At 46.1% G+C, this 18,428-nt stretch overlaps 7 protein-coding genes across 7 annotated transcripts; 6 read left to right on the forward strand and 1 right to left on the reverse strand.

The window, feature by feature from the left end:
* On the forward strand, window positions 1-1,553 carry N7509_000373 (GATA-type transcription factor; the record flags this gene model as incomplete). The annotated part of the gene is made up of 3 exons (XM_056625020.1): window positions 1-269; window positions 321-832; window positions 898-1,553. The coding sequence occupies 3 exons, from the start codon at window positions 1-3 to the stop codon at window positions 1,551-1,553; spliced, it is 1,437 nt and encodes a 478-aa protein (XP_056493602.1).
* Window positions 1,554-3,749: 2,196 nt separating this feature from the next.
* On the forward strand, window positions 3,750-4,978 carry N7509_000374 (glycosyltransferase family 32 protein; the record flags this gene model as incomplete). Its single annotated transcript, XM_056625021.1, has 2 exons — window positions 3,750-4,178; window positions 4,286-4,978. The coding sequence occupies 2 exons, from the start codon at window positions 3,750-3,752 to the stop codon at window positions 4,976-4,978; spliced, it is 1,122 nt and encodes a 373-aa protein (XP_056493603.1).
* Window positions 4,979-10,556: 5,578 nt separating this feature from the next.
* On the forward strand, window positions 10,557-11,398 carry N7509_000375 (Band 7 protein; the record flags this gene model as incomplete). The annotated part of the gene is made up of 3 exons (XM_056625022.1): window positions 10,557-10,732; window positions 11,006-11,112; window positions 11,202-11,398. 3 exons carry the CDS (start codon window positions 10,557-10,559, stop codon window positions 11,396-11,398), a joined length of 480 nt encoding a protein of 159 aa, XP_056493604.1.
* Window positions 11,399-11,454: 56 nt separating this feature from the next.
* N7509_000376 (ferritin-like domain-containing protein) lies at window positions 11,455-12,752 on the forward strand (the record flags this gene model as incomplete). Its single annotated transcript, XM_056625023.1, has 3 exons — window positions 11,455-11,725; window positions 11,781-12,382; window positions 12,507-12,752. The coding sequence occupies 3 exons, from the start codon at window positions 11,455-11,457 to the stop codon at window positions 12,750-12,752; spliced, it is 1,119 nt and encodes a 372-aa protein (XP_056493605.1).
* Window positions 12,753-14,543: 1,791 nt separating this feature from the next.
* Window positions 14,544-14,870, reverse strand: N7509_000377 (uncharacterized protein; the record flags this gene model as incomplete). The annotated part of the gene is made up of 2 exons (XM_056625024.1): window positions 14,544-14,600; window positions 14,658-14,870. 2 exons carry the CDS (start codon window positions 14,868-14,870, stop codon window positions 14,544-14,546), a joined length of 270 nt encoding a protein of 89 aa, XP_056493606.1.
* A 2,143-nt stretch (window positions 14,871-17,013) lies between these two features.
* N7509_000378 (ferritin-like domain-containing protein) lies at window positions 17,014-17,368 on the forward strand (the record flags this gene model as incomplete). The annotated part of the gene is made up of 2 exons (XM_056625025.1): window positions 17,014-17,098; window positions 17,175-17,368. The coding sequence occupies 2 exons, from the start codon at window positions 17,014-17,016 to the stop codon at window positions 17,366-17,368; spliced, it is 279 nt and encodes a 92-aa protein (XP_056493607.1).
* A 10-nt stretch (window positions 17,369-17,378) lies between these two features.
* N7509_000379 (ferritin-like domain-containing protein) lies at window positions 17,379-18,099 on the forward strand (the record flags this gene model as incomplete). The annotated part of the gene is made up of 2 exons (XM_056625026.1): window positions 17,379-17,502; window positions 17,564-18,099. The coding sequence occupies 2 exons, from the start codon at window positions 17,379-17,381 to the stop codon at window positions 18,097-18,099; spliced, it is 660 nt and encodes a 219-aa protein (XP_056493608.1).
* Between the last annotated feature and the right edge of the window lie 329 nt (window positions 18,100-18,428).

Raw genomic sequence — 18,428 nt, forward strand, 5'->3', positions numbered from 1 at the left:
ATGGACTGCCCAGATTTATCTCAGAACCGCGGCATGCTCATGCGAAAGTCTTATGTGGAGAAGAGGGGTGTTCTTCAGCAGTCAAACTTCCCTGCACATGTAGACCGTGTAAACCCGGCGCAACACGAAGACAGTGGCGGGAAGGAGCCACCAGAGAAATCTTCACCGAAACACGGCCCAGTGCCAGTAGACCAGCAGAATGGTCAAGCCCGCCTTAAAATATCCGCCGGGACCCCAAGGAACACTTCATTTTTGAAACGGTCATGCAAGTGAGTTTTATCGGATTTAATTTGGTTTCGATTGACTCACGCGGCCTGTAGTAACTGCGGAACGATCCGCACTCCGCTTTGGCGCCGATCGCCGGCAGGAGCCATGGTTTGCAATGCTTGCGGACTCTATCTGAAAGCCCGCAATGTTGTTCGTCCTACGAGAAGGAAGCCAACGCAGCAAGAGCGCGCTGAAAATGCTGCTCCTGCTTACAATCCTTCCGCATCTGCAGCACACGGACCGGAAACGCCATCAGATAGGGCCTACTGTGGCACCAGAGTTTCCTGCCCTGGGAGTGAAAATTGCAACGGGACTGGTGGCGCAGAAGGCTGCGAAGGCTGCCCGGTATATTATAATCGAATCTACAAATCTATGCATCGGGGTATGCCTGCTATCTGCCGAGGCCAGACATCAGGGCCTTGTACTGGCCCGCCTTCAACAACAATAGGGGCGAACGCCGCTCCTCATAATAATTCACTACTACTTGCATGCCATAATTGCGGAACAAGTGTAACGCCCTTGTGGCGGCGAGATGAACATGGCCATTCTATTTGCAATGCGTGTGGTAAGTCATAAAACCCCTTCCTTTCTTGTTGCGTCCAAGAGTGCCATTCGGTTGACGGAAATCAGGACTGTATTTCAAGGTCCACGGCTACTTTCGTCCGATCGTTATGAAAAAGTCGACTGTCAGGCGGCGTCAACGGCAAGCTCCAAAATCGCCGCCTAATCCTTCAGCTGTTCATTCTTCAAATGGATATTCCTCGCATCCGGAAGCATTTCCATCTGCTTTAGACTGTCCTTATGATGAGACAAATGGCTACATAAGCTGCGAGTCCGTCGATGGCGCAGACTCGTTGCCTATTCCTCCTACATCAGTTGATTATGCAGGCCACGCTCTCCCAAAAGTATTAGAACCTGAGCCACTGGGACGTTCTCCAACTCAACAGACCGGACGTCTGTTTCCTGCGATCCGGAATCCTGGGCCACAACAGTTCCAATCTATATCCTCAGCTCCGGAGGAAGGCCTGATTGCTCTCCCGTGGATACTGGATCCCACTCGAGCTCATCGTTGCGATGACCTTAGAGAGGATTATTCGGGCCTAAATCAAACACGATCTTTCCAAATCTCGAGGCCAGGGCTATCGCTCGAAACGCAGGTTATGCCCAGTATGTCTTTCCTAGCTGATTCGGCAGGCGAGCGGTGGGCCAGGCTGAAGCGTGAAGCAGATCAAATGCGTGAAATGCTTCAAGCCAAAGAGCGAGAGCTGGCTGCAATAAATAGATAATTCTTTTTGGCAATCCAGGGACTAACAGTCGGTCGGCTTAACATGGAGAGGCCGCGACACCACACCAAACTCCTGATTCTAACATTTTAAGGATCAAAATAAGCGTATCTATTTCCTATGTTATATGTACTCCATTACTCACGAAGCCTAGTGGATCTAAGAAATGGTATCGCTCCAAACGATATGTATGCTCGTACAATATCAAAGACAGAATATGCCCCAAGATTTTTAGTAGATATTTGTACGGCCACATAATCTATTTCCTCAATTTTCTGGGTAAATAGCGAGGCCAGCTGACGAAATCGTTGTCTGGCCAATGTAGTGATTTAGATGGGTCCGCTGGTTCAACTCAAATCCGCACTGCCAGACTGCCATCCAGAATTTCCCTCTTCAATAAACATCTTTGGCCATTTAATGCAGATTAATTTACGAAATGTTTGGCAATAGTAGCTAAAAAGAATATTGATACGAATTTGACACTGCTATAAGGTTATTTGTGACATTGAAAAGCACTAGTAGACCTAGAATAGAGCAAAACCAAGTTGTAGTTGTTGATATAGTATTTTGCGTTCACTATGTGTTCTGAGATGATCAGCTCGGTGGTACGGTCCACCCGGTGGTGAATTACGTTATAACGACGTCGTGTAATCGAGTCAGATGAAACAGAGAGCTCACTTCAGATGAGAAGGAATTGGCTCGTTTCAAAGCTCATGTGCCAAACCCGCCACGAGTGCTTTTCCCTATTTGGAAACTTTCATCTCCCAGAGGAACGGGAGAGGTACACGCGTCATCCGCCACAATTACTTGTATTTCGTACGCAGGACTCTACTCCACTTGCCACAAAGGGCGATGCCAGAGCCTCCAATCAATGGGATTGGCTTGGTATGTCGTCGCTCGACGGTTTCGAGTTTACACCGAGGAAACCTCTGGTATTCACGTAATCGAAGCAAATAAATTTTAGGGAGTATTCAGAAGAGATAATGGCTGGGTCGTAGAAGTTCACCGAGGGAGTTAAATACACGACTGAAGGTACTTGTCGGCGCCAAAGCATTTCTCTGGGACAGAAAAATCATGCAGTCGAATTAACAGCACATCTTTACCCCGGCGGAATTGACGAGTAAATAAGTCGCCTAGTGAACTAGCGGCTGTTCCTGACTATACACAATAAATTGACCGAGGGCACTGTTGTATTGAGGGATGTTATCAGTCTCCGGTACGTTCACGCCTGAACTTCTTGAGACCGCTGTGACTCTTGACACTCACGGTCGCGAATTCTAGCGGCTAAGCGTACTAGGGAGGGGACCCGCCTAAGCTTACCCTTCTGGAAGAAACCAAAAAAAATATCAATCCGACATGGTGAAAGTCGGTGTCGTTTTGTGGAAGTGCAACGTTCAAATTGGGGGTTGAGAGCATGCTAGGTATCTACCACGACGAACGTCGGATCACGTCCGAGTACTGGAATGGGCGGTGGAACGGCGTTGAAAATCAGCTTCATTTGGATATTTTAGACGACAAACATTATGAGGTGAAGGTGTTTATTCCTTTGGACGAAGGGATAGCGGGAGATCTCACTGTTGCGGTCAGCGAAGTCCACAGTAGTCATTCACCGCACGACGGACCATAACACGACACTTCATTTATATAATGACTACTACATCCTAGTAAGCCCAGTGTGATATGTAATTTTTGAATTACTAGATAGAAACGCAAGTTTAGTGCCGTGGTCATGATTCCTTGGGGGAACAGGACGATTCCCATGGTTGAAGTGGTTACCCAAATTAAGCTAAACATCCAAGCTTTCACTAGGGCTCTTGAGGCTAAGCCAAAGAATGGTCCCGCTTGATCGGCAGATAAAGTAATGGCTGGTTCTGTAGGACCGTATGTGGGTTTAAAATCACTTTCCTGCAAATTGCCGATGCGGTGTTACACTGGGTTACCGATGACGTATTAGACTTCGGCGATACTACGCCTACACAGTCTTCCCTGGATGGCAAGGAGCAAGTTAGATTTGGCCAAGGATGCGTTTGTTTTTTTACATTTTCTCGGCATCTAACCCCGTTCTCCACTGATTATTATGACTGCAATTGCTCTATCTTGCCCGCGCCCGTCACGCAGCTGTCGGCCCTACCCAACGGAGATTATTCAAAGTCTATCGCAATAGCACCACAAGTTACGGAGCGCCCATCTTTATTCAATATGATGAAGCTCTGGAGACATCTCTGTCGCTTGAGCCCCCGAGCATCTCATGTCAAGTACGAACAGATCCGCGATGAAGAGCGCTTCGAAACAGAGTCAGAACTTCTGTGGAGGCGGCAGCGCACGAATCGATTGGTTGCATGGCCAAGTAAAGCTGCAGTATTCCTCTTCTTGGCAAACCTAGTGATCGTCGGACTGCTGCTCCACACTCTCGAGCCTCTGATCACTCTGCTGCACAGAAACGAAGAGCTTTTCAGCCCTCGGGTGGATTTGCCTAGCCCTGATATCTCACATGGTCGTAATCGCACTGCCGGACTGAATAATATACCACTCATCTTGCACCAAACCACAGCGACGGAGACGATTCCAGATCACTGGATCCGGTCGCAAAAGAGCTGCAAGCAAGCTTACTCGGAATTTGAATATAAGGTATATCTATCTATACGCAATTGTGAGAGTTGACAATCTGCAATGCCTACTATGCATCGTGATATACGAATACCCTTCTTTTGAATGCCACTTACCCTTCTTTCTAGCTGTGGACCGACGCTTCAGCTCGAGACTTTGTCGCCAATCACTACCCATGGTTTCTGGATACTTTGGATAACTACGCCTTTCCCATTCAGCGTGCTGACTCGATTCGCTATTTTTTCTTGTATCACTATGGCGGTATCTACCTGGATATGGATACTTGGTGTAACCAGACCATCCCAATTCACAAACTCGGATCCGGCTACGCGAAAGACTATGCCCTCTTCAAGTCAACCTTACCAACGGGTATCACGAATGATCTATTGGTCGCGTCTGCGAGACATCCAGTTTACGCCGCTGCAATCGCCCAGCTACCCGTTTTTAATGCCATTACTCGGACCTGGGCTCGATTGCAACCACACTGTGCGATAATGATATCTGCAGGCCCTATGTTCTTGACAATGGTGGTTAAAGATTACTTGTTAGCGCAATCCTCGTTGCCTTCGAAGACTGTAGGAGTCGTCAATGCAACTGAGCTGGCGCCATTCATCACTGATCTGGAAAGCAGCACTTGGCATCGAGCGGATACGAAGGTGCTGACGTGGATTGGAGATCGACCGTGGACGTGGTTCAGCACTGGAGCGATATGCCTCACAGCTGGCTTATTTATTTTCAATCGCCTGTTTATGTTCCTTCATGGAATTATTCACAAGAACCCCTCTGGTAATTCTAGCCCAAAAGTTTCCAAAGCAGCATGAGCTGGGTGGGGTCACGACTTCAGCATGGAGGAAGGCAATTATTCATGCATATGCCGTGTTTGCAACCAGTAGCGCTGAATAGTTCAACTGGCCGCTTTGGCCATAAATTTATATTGATCAAATGATTGCTTCGCACGAAAATCAAAATTTACCCAGCCCCATCGCCGTGTGGAGAGTAATTGGGCGTTCTCAGTGCAGACGAATTTAATCAAGGTCTTACGCTAAACTTCAGTCGAGATTTTCCTGGGTATTATTCTTTCTATCATCTCTAGATCATGGCCAGATTGGGAAAGGAGGCATGTGGAAGCTGACCCTGTTTCACCTTTGTCAATAGCGTTCAAGCATGGGACGAAGACACAATTTATCGGACAGATAATTATGCAAAGAGGGTAAACCTTTGTGCACTCTTCTCTCGACATCCGGTGGGGGTAAATTATTAATGGCGTGCATTCGCGGTCTATGTGACAATGGCTTGGGGTCATATTTCACTCAAAAACTTCGGCTCAATCCCTTTGTCCACAAAGAGCTCTCTTCAAGGAAATGAACATTCTTGGCACATCGTGCCGGAACGAGAGACGCATGTAATGCTAACAAAAGTTTATAAGCCCCATCTAGAATTCGGAACCCAATTTCGCTCACTGGTGAAATTGTCAGAACAGCCAGCCTCGAGGGGCCTTAGTATAATTTATATTAGCGAGGGTGACTGATATGATCTCAATCCCTGAGAAGAAATACAGAGATGAACAATGCGAAACGAGGAGAATTGTTATCATTTGACTGTGTTACACTTGGACTGTGAGTTTCTAATCTCTGATACTCTCCAAATGACTATTTTCACAAGCAGCATCAGGAACATCATCCTGTCACTCACGAACCCTTCAACAAAGGCGTAAGGCGTTCTGAGAGTCATGACCTCAACTGATAGTTTTTTTCCTCCGTATATGGCTTGTCAGTAACGCAGTCTGATAAAATATTAAAGCGAAGGAGAACGCTTTAAGTTCTAGACAGCCTGCGGGATCAACTATCGCTAGACGTATTCTCTTCGGTACCAAGTTGCGTGTATCACTTGTTCAGTATGTTTTTGGTATTTGATAACATTCCCTTTCTTGATCCAACCTAAGATAAATCTAGAAGGGTGGTCGTAAACTATCACATATAGAATCCACTGCCTTTTATGATTTCCAGTCCATTAGTGCTTCCCATCTCATGCGGAAGGGGCATATCCAGCTGGCTCAAGTCGAATTCTAACTGAGGGCTGTTCTGACGTCTCGTAGCCGGAGGCTCATCGAAGAAAAAGGCTTGACCCAGCATATCGGAAACGGGGTTTGCAGGGGGACTGGGCATAGAATTGAGAGATCGAAAATTACTCTCCAGTCCCGGGGACTGTTCATTGCAGTCATCAGACTCGACATGGGATTGGGTAGTGTCCAGATTTCGTGAAGTCACCAATAAGCTGATTTCATCACTCAAGGGACCCAAAGAGGTTGAAACTGGCGTAATCTCCAAGAGAGGAACGTAGACCTCGCTGCAGGCCGGGTGAGGAGGGCTCTTGAGATTATATCCAGGGTCCTGTCCCAAAAGAGGCGGGACAAAATACGTGTTAGAGCCCGTAACAGAAGTGGCGAGATTAGTGGTCTCGGAAGCCGAAATGGATAAACTGGAAATCAGTGAGGTAGCGGGGATGAGAGGCCCCCGCTTGCTGCCGCCTCGAGCATTGTTTTTCGAACGATAGTAGTCCCAGCCGTGGGCTTTTTCCATGTGCTGCTTGCAGTTGCTCTGACGCTTGGATATATAGGTGCAAGGTCTGAAAATACATCTGAATAGAGCGGGGATGACCGAATGCTTGTCATTAATATGTCGATTGCGCTCCTGCTCAGATGGCCAGCCGATCTGGAAGTATTTGCAAGAGGGCTCAGAGCACTTCCATTGACGCAAATGGGTTTTCTCGTGTTTACTGTGAAGATTTTAGCGAATTGATTGGAGCAGAATTTCAGAGGAAGGCGTTTACTTCAAGTCACAGGGGCGCTTGAACACCTTCTCACAATTGGCGCACTTCTGATTGATGTTCATGGGAGGAGCATTCTTCTTCCGGCGAGCCATCGAACGCTGCTTGCCTTCATTGATTGCCTCGTCAAAGTTGATGGTACATTTCTAGAAAGTGGGTGCCCCAAGAATAAGAGTAGATCAGCTCGATAAAGGTGAGTGGGATTAGACTTGACAGGGAAAAGAGCCTTTGAATCTGTCAAAGGGCATGAAAACCGGTAAATGCTGATTGGCCGACGGCATTATACAAGTGTGACGTAGTTAGTCGGTCTTCGTCGCATGTGTATGGTAGTTGTAATGTTGTGGATTGCTGTGGGTCATGACCCAGTGATAGATATAGGTCTAACCCTAATGCATGAGTAGTGCGTATCATGGTGACAGGACAATACTATCAGTACAAGGGATCCAACAGGAAGCCCCACAAACTTCACATTACGTTAAGGTGATTCGTCCATTCGCCCCCCTACCCAACCGGCATGCCTATTTGTCGATTCTGGAGAATGCAGTATGTTTCATTACCGTGGCCGACCAATGAGGTTCCAGTTGACTAGATAATTGGATGTGTTCTAACTATAGGTGTGGGGTTTATTTGACAGGATTTGTGTGCTTGAATCAGCAATTCTTTTACAGAATAGGATATGAAATGCCACCGAGTGATTGAGTAACCTGTGGTATGCCAATAGAAATCCTGCTTTCGACACAAGTTTCCGGCTACATTGACCTAGTCGAGCTTGGCTGCCAGCAATGCACGGACCATGCTCCAGCTTGCGTCATCGCCTTGTTCCACCTGCAGCTGACCCCAATTCTCCGCGGCGCAAAACCTGTCATTGGGAAAAACAGCTGCTCTGCCTCCCAATCCCAATGATGGCAGCGTATTCCAATGGGTATTGATGTAAGAGCCTATGATATTCGCACTACGCCAGTGGTTCTCGAGTTCGACGCGTAATGTATGACAAGAGAACATGGATTGGATAGGTCGTTTGGTATTTTAATTGGTATTTAACTATTTTGAACTAGTATTTTTTTGTACAGAGGATATGCATATGAGTACTCTGAATTACTGTTGGAAGGAATAATATACAGATTGTTCATGAGACAAAGCAATAAGGCCTCATTATGGTCTGTTCATCACAACAAATCTCCATTAGCATTCATAACGGCCTTCCGACAGGCAACTTAACCTTTAAAAATATCTTCATTGCGAGGTATTTCACCTTGCGGCTCCCCTCGACAGTTGACAAAACTGATGCTGGAAAAGTGGTCAAGCTTATGAAAAGAACGACACATTCCGCTTGCTATCTGAAAATGATTTAGAGGCTGTTTCGATTCCACCTGCAGATGAACACACGATACATTTTTGCGGAAGCGCAACGTATAAGTTGGGAGTTGAGGGTGAACTTGACATCTTTTCCGATGATCAGGCTCGTATAGCCTCGATATACTGGTGCGGGCCATGGTGGCGAGTTCGAAATAAATTCGAAATTAAAAGCGCCGACACTGAAGATTATGCCATTACAACTTCATCTTTTCACGAAACTGGCAACTTGGGAGAAATCTCAATCAATATTACGCGGGCAAGGGCTTGAGATACTGCAGAATATGGCCGACGGGTCCCCATTTGTATTATTATTGGCAAAAGGCTGCCCTTGAGAAAGGAGTTTGATATTTCTGGATCCATATTCATCTTCATATTCCTATCCCTATTCCTAGCTGCCAATAGTTACTACCAACTACCCCTCAACTTCCAATCAACCCTCGTAGCAGCCCTTAGATCATCAACATTAAGCACATCGACCCCCTCCCTAACAAGAACCCTCCAAACATAATTCCTCAACCCAACCGGGCAACCCGGCGTCCCCCAGTATCTAACCTTCAGACCTCTCTCATGCGCCTCACGAATCTGATTTCGCAATTTCCGTAAATGATCCTGCGAGAGTCGACTCAGAAGTAACGAGCCGATTGATTTGCGGAAATCCACGGATGCATAGTAGCTGTTCAGTGAGGAGTATGGTGAGTGGGCTGTTGAGGATGATGATGGGCCGTGCAGGGTGTCCAAGGGTGCGTCGTAGAATATGTCTCAGTGGGCGTTGTTGCTCAACACGCGGTAACCCCGTATCGCTTGGGGTATCTCGTACAGGCACAAGGCGGTGGTCAGGCACAATATGTCGAATCGTGTCAACAAAAAGGACCGGCGAAGTGGAGGAGAAACCCATAGCCTTTTTCCAGGCTGACTATGGATGTCCCGAGAGTGACAACTGTGCTGGCGAGAGACCCTGGGTCTTTATAGTGCTGTGGCCCGCCTTTTTGTTGCATGGCTGCGATCACCGTTGAGGGTTGAGGATAGTGAGGGTGCCAATAGAACTGACCCTCAGATTATAACATGTTAATTGGTTTACTATCAATTTTGTGCGGCTTTCGGTTGGATTGCCGGCTTTATTCTTGGTGATCAACCAACCATCATAAGCTCAGTTTGTCAAGTGTGGTAGCATCATTTCCACGTGGATCAACAGACCTATTTCCGCGGTCGCTCTATCACCACTTCATCAAGTTGATAACTGTCAATCAACTTCCAAACGTCCAAACCCAAGTGTCTGAAATCCGATCGCGGCCCCACGTTGGACCGTCACCTGCGCAAAAATGTGATCGCGCTTTTTCCAGTGGGGCACCCCCAGGACTCGATTTGGGCCGGGGCCTGTAACCTTGGGCTTGGAACATGGCACATATTCAGACCTAGAGCATGTGGTCCACGGTTTCTATTCTAATCGCTTTACTACACAGAATCTTCCCCGACTGATCTCCGTTGAGGTTGAGAGGTGGTCATGGATCCACGATGAGAGGAATCTGCCGGGTAGGCGTCGTGAATGGGATGGATTGATGGAGATTATTTTTTTGGGTAACCCCTGAATGAAAAAGTACTTTATACTCTTGATCACGACAGCTAATTGTAATAGAAAAACACTAGGAAATAGTTCTCCCCAAGAATACACGAAGGTACCTGGTCAGTGCGTTGATTTTTCGGGAGCCCTTAGCGTGGAACAAGGCTGACTCCTCAAATTACTAGGGGGAATTGGGTGAACGATGAATACGCCTATCTCGAGGAGTTCTAGTGGTATTTGACCACTCCCTCATTTCGTCATATACATATAAATGATTCGGACACTGGTCCAATTTTATTATCAAGGGCTCTGTCCAATGGAGGTGAGCGGTCAAGTAATTCTCATCTTGGCGCCTAATTGGCTACCAGAATTCCGCGAATGTCACCTGTACCATCCCAAAGACAATACGTAATGGTGAAGCGTAGGAAACTGGAGCGCCCGGGTATTCTTTCTGGTCCTGTTCCCTCATGATTAACTAACTGGTGAAGCATTTTTCTTTTAGGACGAATTTGATCATCAGGGCAAGTAAATATAGTTGGCTTTCGCCTGGATTTTCTTCAAAATGCCCTAACTGTTACTCTTGTCTCCAAGTGAATACTTTCTATCAAAAAATCGGCACCCAGCGATGAAATAAACCATACTGTGGTGCTCCTCTCAAAATGTCCCTTAACGGTGCAACTAGCAATGGAAAAACACCAGTCCATGAACGAGATGCTCACGCAGCCTATTATGAGCGACGTCTGGTCAATGTACAGCCCGCCCGTCTAGATGACCTTCAGCCGAAATATGCTCAAACAATCAACCATGATGACGATAACCCAGACGTGCACGGATGGTATGCATCATGTAGTAAGTTGAATGTTTCTAACTGCCTGAAGTCTTGCCCTTATCTCAGAGAGTACTTCTAACTACTTGAAACGTCTATTTTAGTTCATAGCCTGGGGTAATGCATCGGTTTCCGTGGAGCCTTTCCATGCTGCATCTGCTGCCCCAACCCATTCAAGCCAGTCAATCAGGGCCAGGTCGGTCTGGTCTCGAAGTTCGGACGGTTCGTGACATGCTTCTTCCGACCGTATAAAAGGAGAACAATACTGATCTGAAAACGTAGCTTTGAACGGTCGGTAGATCCTGGCTTGGTAAAGGTGAACCCCCTTAGTGAACACCTGAGGACAGTGGACGTCAAAATTCAGATAGTCGAAGTGCCTCGCCAGGTGTGTATGACCAAGGACAACGTGACCCTCCACCTCACATCAGTTATTTACTACGGAGTTGTCTCCCCCATAAAACCGCCTTCGGCATTACAGATGTACGACTGGCCCTTGTTGAACGCACCCAGACGGCACTACGGCATGTAATCGGAGCTCGCATCCTCCAGGACGTGATCGAACGCCGCGAGGAAATAGCACAGTCGACATCGGAGATCATCGAGGAAGTTGCTGCCGGCTGGGGTGTGCAGGTTGAGTCGATGCTCATTAAGGCCATTATTTTGCACCTGCCATAGCACCTAGGCTGTTATTGTGATTGCACTTCAATACTACTTTTACTTTATCTACCATTATGAAATCTTCTATTCTTTTTACCGTCGGCATTGCTGTCAGTGCTGCTCAGGCCAAACCGGTTAGCAAACGTGCTATTACTGATGCAGACATCCTCAACTATGCATTGACTCTCGAACACCTTGAGGCAACTTTCTATGCTGAGGGTCTCCAGAACTATACCCGTGGTGATTTTCTCAATGCTGGATTCGCCGACCCCTTCTACGAGAATCTGATGAAGGTCGCCTCTGATGAGAAGGAACATGTTAGCTTCCTGACTGATGCTCTCCAAGGTATGTTCAGTATTACTAATTGGAGTCATCTCACTAGTACTCACTGTCTGTACAGCCGCTGGCGCCCCTGCCACTGCCGCTTGTACCTATTCCTTCCCGGCCACTGACGTAGAGAGCTTTCTAGCCCTCGCTAATGTCCTCGAGGGTGTGGGTGTCAGCGCGTACCTCGGAGCCGCTGCCTCTATTGAAAGCAAGGAGTACTTGACAGACGCCGGCTCTATCCTCACGGTCGAAGCTCGTCACAGCTCCTATCTCCGTGCTGTTGCTGGAGAAGTTCCTTTCGCTCAACCTTTTGACAACCCCCTTGATTTCGATGAAGTCTACACATTGGCGTCTCCCTTCATTGTGTCATGTCCTAGTGGCAATCCTACACTACCCGTCAAAGCTTTCCCTTCTCTGACAGCTGTCACTGATGGCACTATCATGACTGGTTCTAAGGTTTTCCTTGCCACTGGCCAGGGCTTTGCCACCACCGGGCCTCTTCATGCCGCCTTTATCACCGTCACTGGGCCCATTTGGGCGACAGTATCTCCTGCGGAAGGCGGCTATTTCGTTACCATCCCTGGTGGCATTGCCGGTCAGAGCTATGTGGTCTTATCTTCCAGCAATGAGAAAGTCTCTGATGAAACCGTTCTTGCGGGCCCTGCGATTCTTGAGGTACGTTGAAAAGGATGCATCTTACGTCTAACTGAAAATATTTTCCGATCTTACATACCATTTGGAATTTTTTTATGGTCGCATGCTCAATTTGCCTCAACTGACTCTTATCCTTGTTTTGCAGATTGGCGCCAAGAACGGCCGACTGTCAACCGGTTGCACTTCCAGTAGTAGCACTACTACTTCTGGTAACTCGCCCGGCCAATCTACTGTGCCGAGCCAATCTGGACAGGCTCTTGCCCCAAGCCAGACCATCCAGTACGGTCACTCGGCTACTCCTAGCGCAAGCTCCCTCTTTACTGGTGCCGCTTCGAACGTTCAGCCGACTTTTAGTTTACTTGCCTTCATCGGTGTCATGGCTTTCTTGTAATTTGTTTTTCATGGCTTCTGAAACCACTGTCGCTGTCAAATTCCTTTATTGCTTTGATTGTCTTTTTTCTTTTCTTTTGATTTACAGTTAGCGGTGGGACTCGATAAAAGGCCTGATCCTTCTAAAGTATATCTTAATGGGCTTGCCGGAGCTGGCCGATAGTTATGCTTGTGAGGTCTGACTTTTCTTAGTTTTATTTATTGTCAGTATGAGGAATTAATGTACTGGCTAGTACTGAACATGTCCGATAGAATCAGATTATTGATTGATTGTTAAGATCGGTTGAACGATCTCAGGGTCTCTATATTCGAACTATGGCGTGTTATGACACCATACTAGGAGCAAATTGGGTGAACGATGAATAAGCCGGTCCCGAAGGGTCTTAGTTGTATTCGACCACTTCTTCAGTTCGTCATTTATTTTTAATTACCCCTTAGAATCCAGCTGCCTGGTGATTACTAAAGCATCTATTCTTCACATGGACCGGAGCAAATGTAGATAAGATTCTCTCACTCGCCATCTCATTGATTCTCAACTCGTCCATGCGCATGACGGGATCAGGTACACGAAAGCCTGCTGCGACGTGCCGAAGTTCACCCAAGTGACTGAGTTTTTGACCGACGCTGCTTATGTGCACAAAAGCCATTTCATGGCTTGCCGATTAAATTTTTGAATCTGGACATACTGCTGATGACCTTGTCTATATTTTTGTATCCTTCCTTTCTTTCACCTTTTTTTTTTCTTCAAAGGATAGATGTATTTCTCAGTGCAGCTTTAGTCCATTTGCGCTCGTCATAACTTAGCTGCTAATGCGTGAGATAGCCATTAACACCAATTAGTCACGTCCATTACGTGGTCCTGGTAGCCGGGTCTTTGATGCCATTCTGAGGAATTGGTAATCCTACATTCCAAGGAGCTCGAGAATGTGTCTCCTAATTGGCATATACTCATTCAGGAAAAAGCATTGTTTTGCACGGTCGATGGTCTCAAAACCTCGATTCAAAAGAATGTTTAAACCCTGAGACAACAGACAGGATAGCTAGAGTCCGGATAGTTCGCTGATATAATTTGCTTGCAACCCTTCCTGTAGGTTTCCATGTCACTAATCACTTTGTTTTTCTGTTGTGTTTGCTCCTTGGAAGAAGTGAAACAACTTCTTCAAGACTGAGATGTAACACATTTCACGCATTTGAGAGGTTTTCTACCGGCATAACAAAGAAAGAAACTATTTTAATTAGGACAAGTAGTGGGTTGCAGATTTCCCTGGCCTCTATCGACAACAACCCCGAGTGGACCGAGTTATTCAGCGCAGGTACCGCTTTGGAGCAGACGCGAGCCAATCGTGTATTGTAGTGATCGAGCGGGAGCGAGATCAACGGAGAGCGCCAGGAAGTGCGCGTTCAAGGCATAATGCATAACGTCTGCTGTGAGCTAACCTTGAATTATTTCGTACTGGAGGGGTCCAATTTGTATGTTAACAGAACAAACCATCGCTACGTGTTGCTCAGGACGCGTCCCATCCATTGTGGACCGGTGTTGAAACCCTTTCCTGCTATTAGCAGAAGTTACGATAGTAAAAAAATCCCAATTTAATGTAACTCTCGGACAATCCTGTTCTGGAGCTGTAGCATGCACTATGCTAGTATGTTTTCAGATAGGGGGTATTCAATCACTTTCTCGGAATATTTTATTTTTATTTTTAAAGATGTTGAAGTAAAAGTTTAATGAGAGTAAGTGTATTTTCCAAAATGTGAGGGACGAAGTGAATAGATACGCGGTCCTCGAAGAGTTTTAAAGGACCCGATTGAGAGTGCACTGCGCATTCAGGTCAAGGTTAATCAAACCAATCTGTTCATGCCGATCAGTTACTTGCAATAGGTCAAAGAGAATTCAATAGCGCCGCACCTGTTCGACGTCATCTTCGGAGCAACAATACACATCGCCACCAGAGCAATTGTCACCAAGAAGACCCGGGGCAATATTGCCCAAGGACAAAAGACCACCATTGCCATTACCCCTGCAGATAACGATCTGATCACTGTCGCAGGTGCTGCTTTTTGCGACAGATCCAGAGACAATAGTTGCCATAATAGCCAATGAAGTGAGGGATAGCTTCATTTTTAACGAAGAGTTAAGATGTTTGAGGAGATCTGTGATTATTGGATGCTTGGCTGCTTTGACCTTTGATTGACAAGTAATCGACCGCACCGTCTATTACAAGGAATCATGGGTAGTATAAATAACCTAGAAGGCAGAAAAACTTTTTACATATTTAGGAAAGGAGGTCACCTCAAAAAAGTCACTCACTCAAAGACTATCAATACATACACAATTGAACTATGGGATTCGCACAGGATGACGCAATTGACCTATGAAGGAGAACCTGCCTGATCTGCAAACAGCTTTATGGCTTTTGGTAGGTTTAGATCGGCGAGGAAAACCCCAAATAAGATGTAGACTCACCACGTAACACTTTGTTTCAAAAGTCAATTGTCGGCCTAGAACTTATTGAACTAAAACATTTCGTTTTCCGATTCTGCACGCGAGAGGTGAGGTAATTGAACCATAGTTCTAATTACAACGAATTCGAAGGGAATCTTGAGGGCTTCTGATTGGCCTAATTTGCTCCCGGGCTCTAATGCTGCACAGTGTTATGCCCTCGAGCTTGCTTGGGTATATTTATTATTCTCTGGACTACGACTGCATGAACAGCGGAGTATATGAAGGGGGTTTGAGATAATTCGAAGCATCGCGAGCGAATTATCCTAGGAGCTCCCAGTGAGTGCTACTAGACATATATATCGACCCTCAAGACCGGAGACCACCTCGAGTTAAATCTAAGAGGCTTTCTTAATTTAATTAGGATAAACAAGCGGGTACTTGGAGCAGATACACTATCAGAAGTCTTTCGATATACTACAGCTATAAATATAGAGTAATATTTTCTTTCTACAAGTTATGGAAAAGCTCGATCGATAACGACAAGATTTGGCTGGGGGCAATGAGCTAATATTGATACCGGCAGCTAAGAGAAGTTCTCTTCGATCTTCCATACACTCCCAAGCCCTCTATCTACTAAAATATCTCGTTTCCCTCCTTTCACGATTCCTGAAACCTCCACTGTCTGTGAGGAGCCTCTCGGTCTACATTTCAGGAAACTTAGCTGCGGCAACCTATCTAGTGCGTCAAATAGCAACTGAAGATGAGGGTAAAAGCGATATCTTCCTACTATAGGACTGAATTGCTAAATTACTCTTCGATTAGGCCAAGACTTGGTCTGGTGGGAATTATGTTTGCCATTGTGAAAAACAGCTTTGTGTCCTGAATACACTTGATGCGAGAGCTAGTTAGCTCTCGATTACGAATGACCTTCAGATTTAGGTGTCACCTCTCCAACCTAGCGAATATGCCGGTCTGCCCATCCTCCTTTACCTAAGATGATAATTGAATTACCGTTCGTCTCGATATGGATGACAGGGACCGATCATCTTATACTATGATATAATCATGACGACCCAAATTTCTTGCGACTTTTAAACTTCCGATGAACCACGTGATGAAGCACGGGTCGTCACAAATGAGCAGAATTTTTCCCAATCACGACCCACTTATCGCTCCCGCTCCCGCTCTCGCTCTTTCCATGTTAGCTAACTTCAGATCGGAAGAATCGCCCGATCTACCAGATATTTCAATTCCAAGGATTCTAGCAACCGAGTTTTCGCACTAAGTAAGGCCAACCTCCATGCTTTCTTCTGGTTAGCAAATGACGATTCTCTTAAGAGTTCCCGCCTATTAGAAATCTCGTTATTCTGTTTTTATTTCCCTCCTTAACCAGCGCTCGCGACCTGGCACGGCCAAGGGAATATTGGAACCACTTCATCTAGATCATGGTCTAGCTTCAAACACGTTCTTGGTATCATTAAATCATCCGCTCAAAAATCCTCAATTATACTTTCTCCAGAAAGTGTGGTGACGTGGAAATTAAGAACCATTCAATCTTTGCAGAACCTGCTGGCCGCAACCGTAGTTATTTCGTTACCCTGCAGAGAATAGAGTTATGACACGAACTGCACGAAGTAGACTGCTCTAGACAATCTAAATTCGCAAAAGAACCGCTCTAGTGATTCTGGCAATGCACATAAATTCTACTCTAGCCCATGTTTGATTACTAGTCTGTTCAACTTTGATTGAATTGAGATTTACTCATTTCGACTAATTATCTTGGCTTGACTTCTATCTGATAATACATCCCACGCTAGCCATGAAGGTTAGTCGTTGTGTATTGTTTGGAGCTGCTGTTGCTGTTGTCCACAGCCGACCTGCCGTGAAACGTGCTATCAATGATGGTATCTTTCCCAATCCAAAGATAAAATCTTCTATCTTACAAGATGGCATTCTGTACTAACAAAGTTTAATGAAAAGCAACCATTCTCAACTATGCGTTGACGCTGGAGCATCTTGAAGCAACCTTCTACCAACAGGGCCTACAGAATTACACCCACGAGGACTTTCTGAATGCTGGATTTCCGGACCCTTTTTATTCCAATTTGGAACAGGTCGCATCAGACGAGCAAAATCATGTCGAGTTCCTTACAGGTGCCTTGACGGGTATGTAGAACCCATAATATGAACAAATTCGTCCTTAATAACGGAATTTCAGCTGCGGGTGCTATGCCAGTTGCGCAATGCACCTACTCGTTCCCAGCAACCGACCCGAAAGGCTTCGTTTCACTTGCAAATGTATTAGAAGGTAGCTAAGCGTCATTCTTAAACCACCGGAAATCTTTTCAACGCTGACACTTTCGACTCAGGAGTCGGAGTTAGTGCATACCTTGGGGCAGCTGCTTCCATCGCAAACAAGACCTATCTCACTGCGGCAGGAAGTATCCTCACAGTAGAGGCTCGACACAATGCCTACCTTCGGGCTGCACTAGGTCAGGTCCCTTTTGCTCAACCTTTCGATACCCCACTTGATTTTAATGAGGTTTACACGCTTGCTTCGCCGTTTATTACCTCGTGCCCGTCCACCAATTCTCAGCTACCAGTGAAAGCTTTTCCGTCTCTGACAATGGTTCCCAGTGGGAATGTCATGAATGGATCCACGGCGACTTTGGTGCCTGGTCCAGGTTTCAACTCCACAAGTAATTCAAATCTCTCAGCCGCGTTTGTCACCATTACCGGGCCTGTATGGGCACCTCTTAAACCAATTAGTAATGGTCAGTTCATCGTAACCATTCCTGCAGGAGTCGAGGGTCAAAGCTACATTGTCTTGACAAGTAGCATGAGTGGCGTAAGTGATGATAATATCGTGGCGGGTCCTGCCATTGTTGAAGTGGAATTAATGTAAATGGCATTATTTGTTGATCTCATTGGTTTTTTGCTACCTGTCAGATACTGAATTCCTTCCTCAAAAGCAAAAGTTTTTTCAGTTCTATAATATACTGTATAATCAACCGTTGGTTCTTGGACTTCTGGTTCATGGAAAATCAAGGAGAGAATGTATTCGAATTGATCTTCACCAAGAGACCAGCCTGCGATGCAGAGCTGAATAAAGAATGTTTTATATGGGGTTGTGACATAACGCGATAGGGACCAGTCGATTTTGTATGATCTAGTCAATCTACCACGGCCTGTACTTGACAATTTCACATCTTGCTCAAGAAAGGCATAAAGTCA

This window comes from Penicillium cosmopolitanum, assembly GCF_028827165.1.
Source record: "Penicillium cosmopolitanum strain IBT 29677 chromosome Unknown utg000003l:1.0-3747932.0:1.0-3751027.0, whole genome shotgun sequence".
In the NCBI taxonomy this organism is placed as follows: domain Eukaryota; kingdom Fungi; phylum Ascomycota; class Eurotiomycetes; order Eurotiales; family Aspergillaceae; genus Penicillium; species Penicillium cosmopolitanum.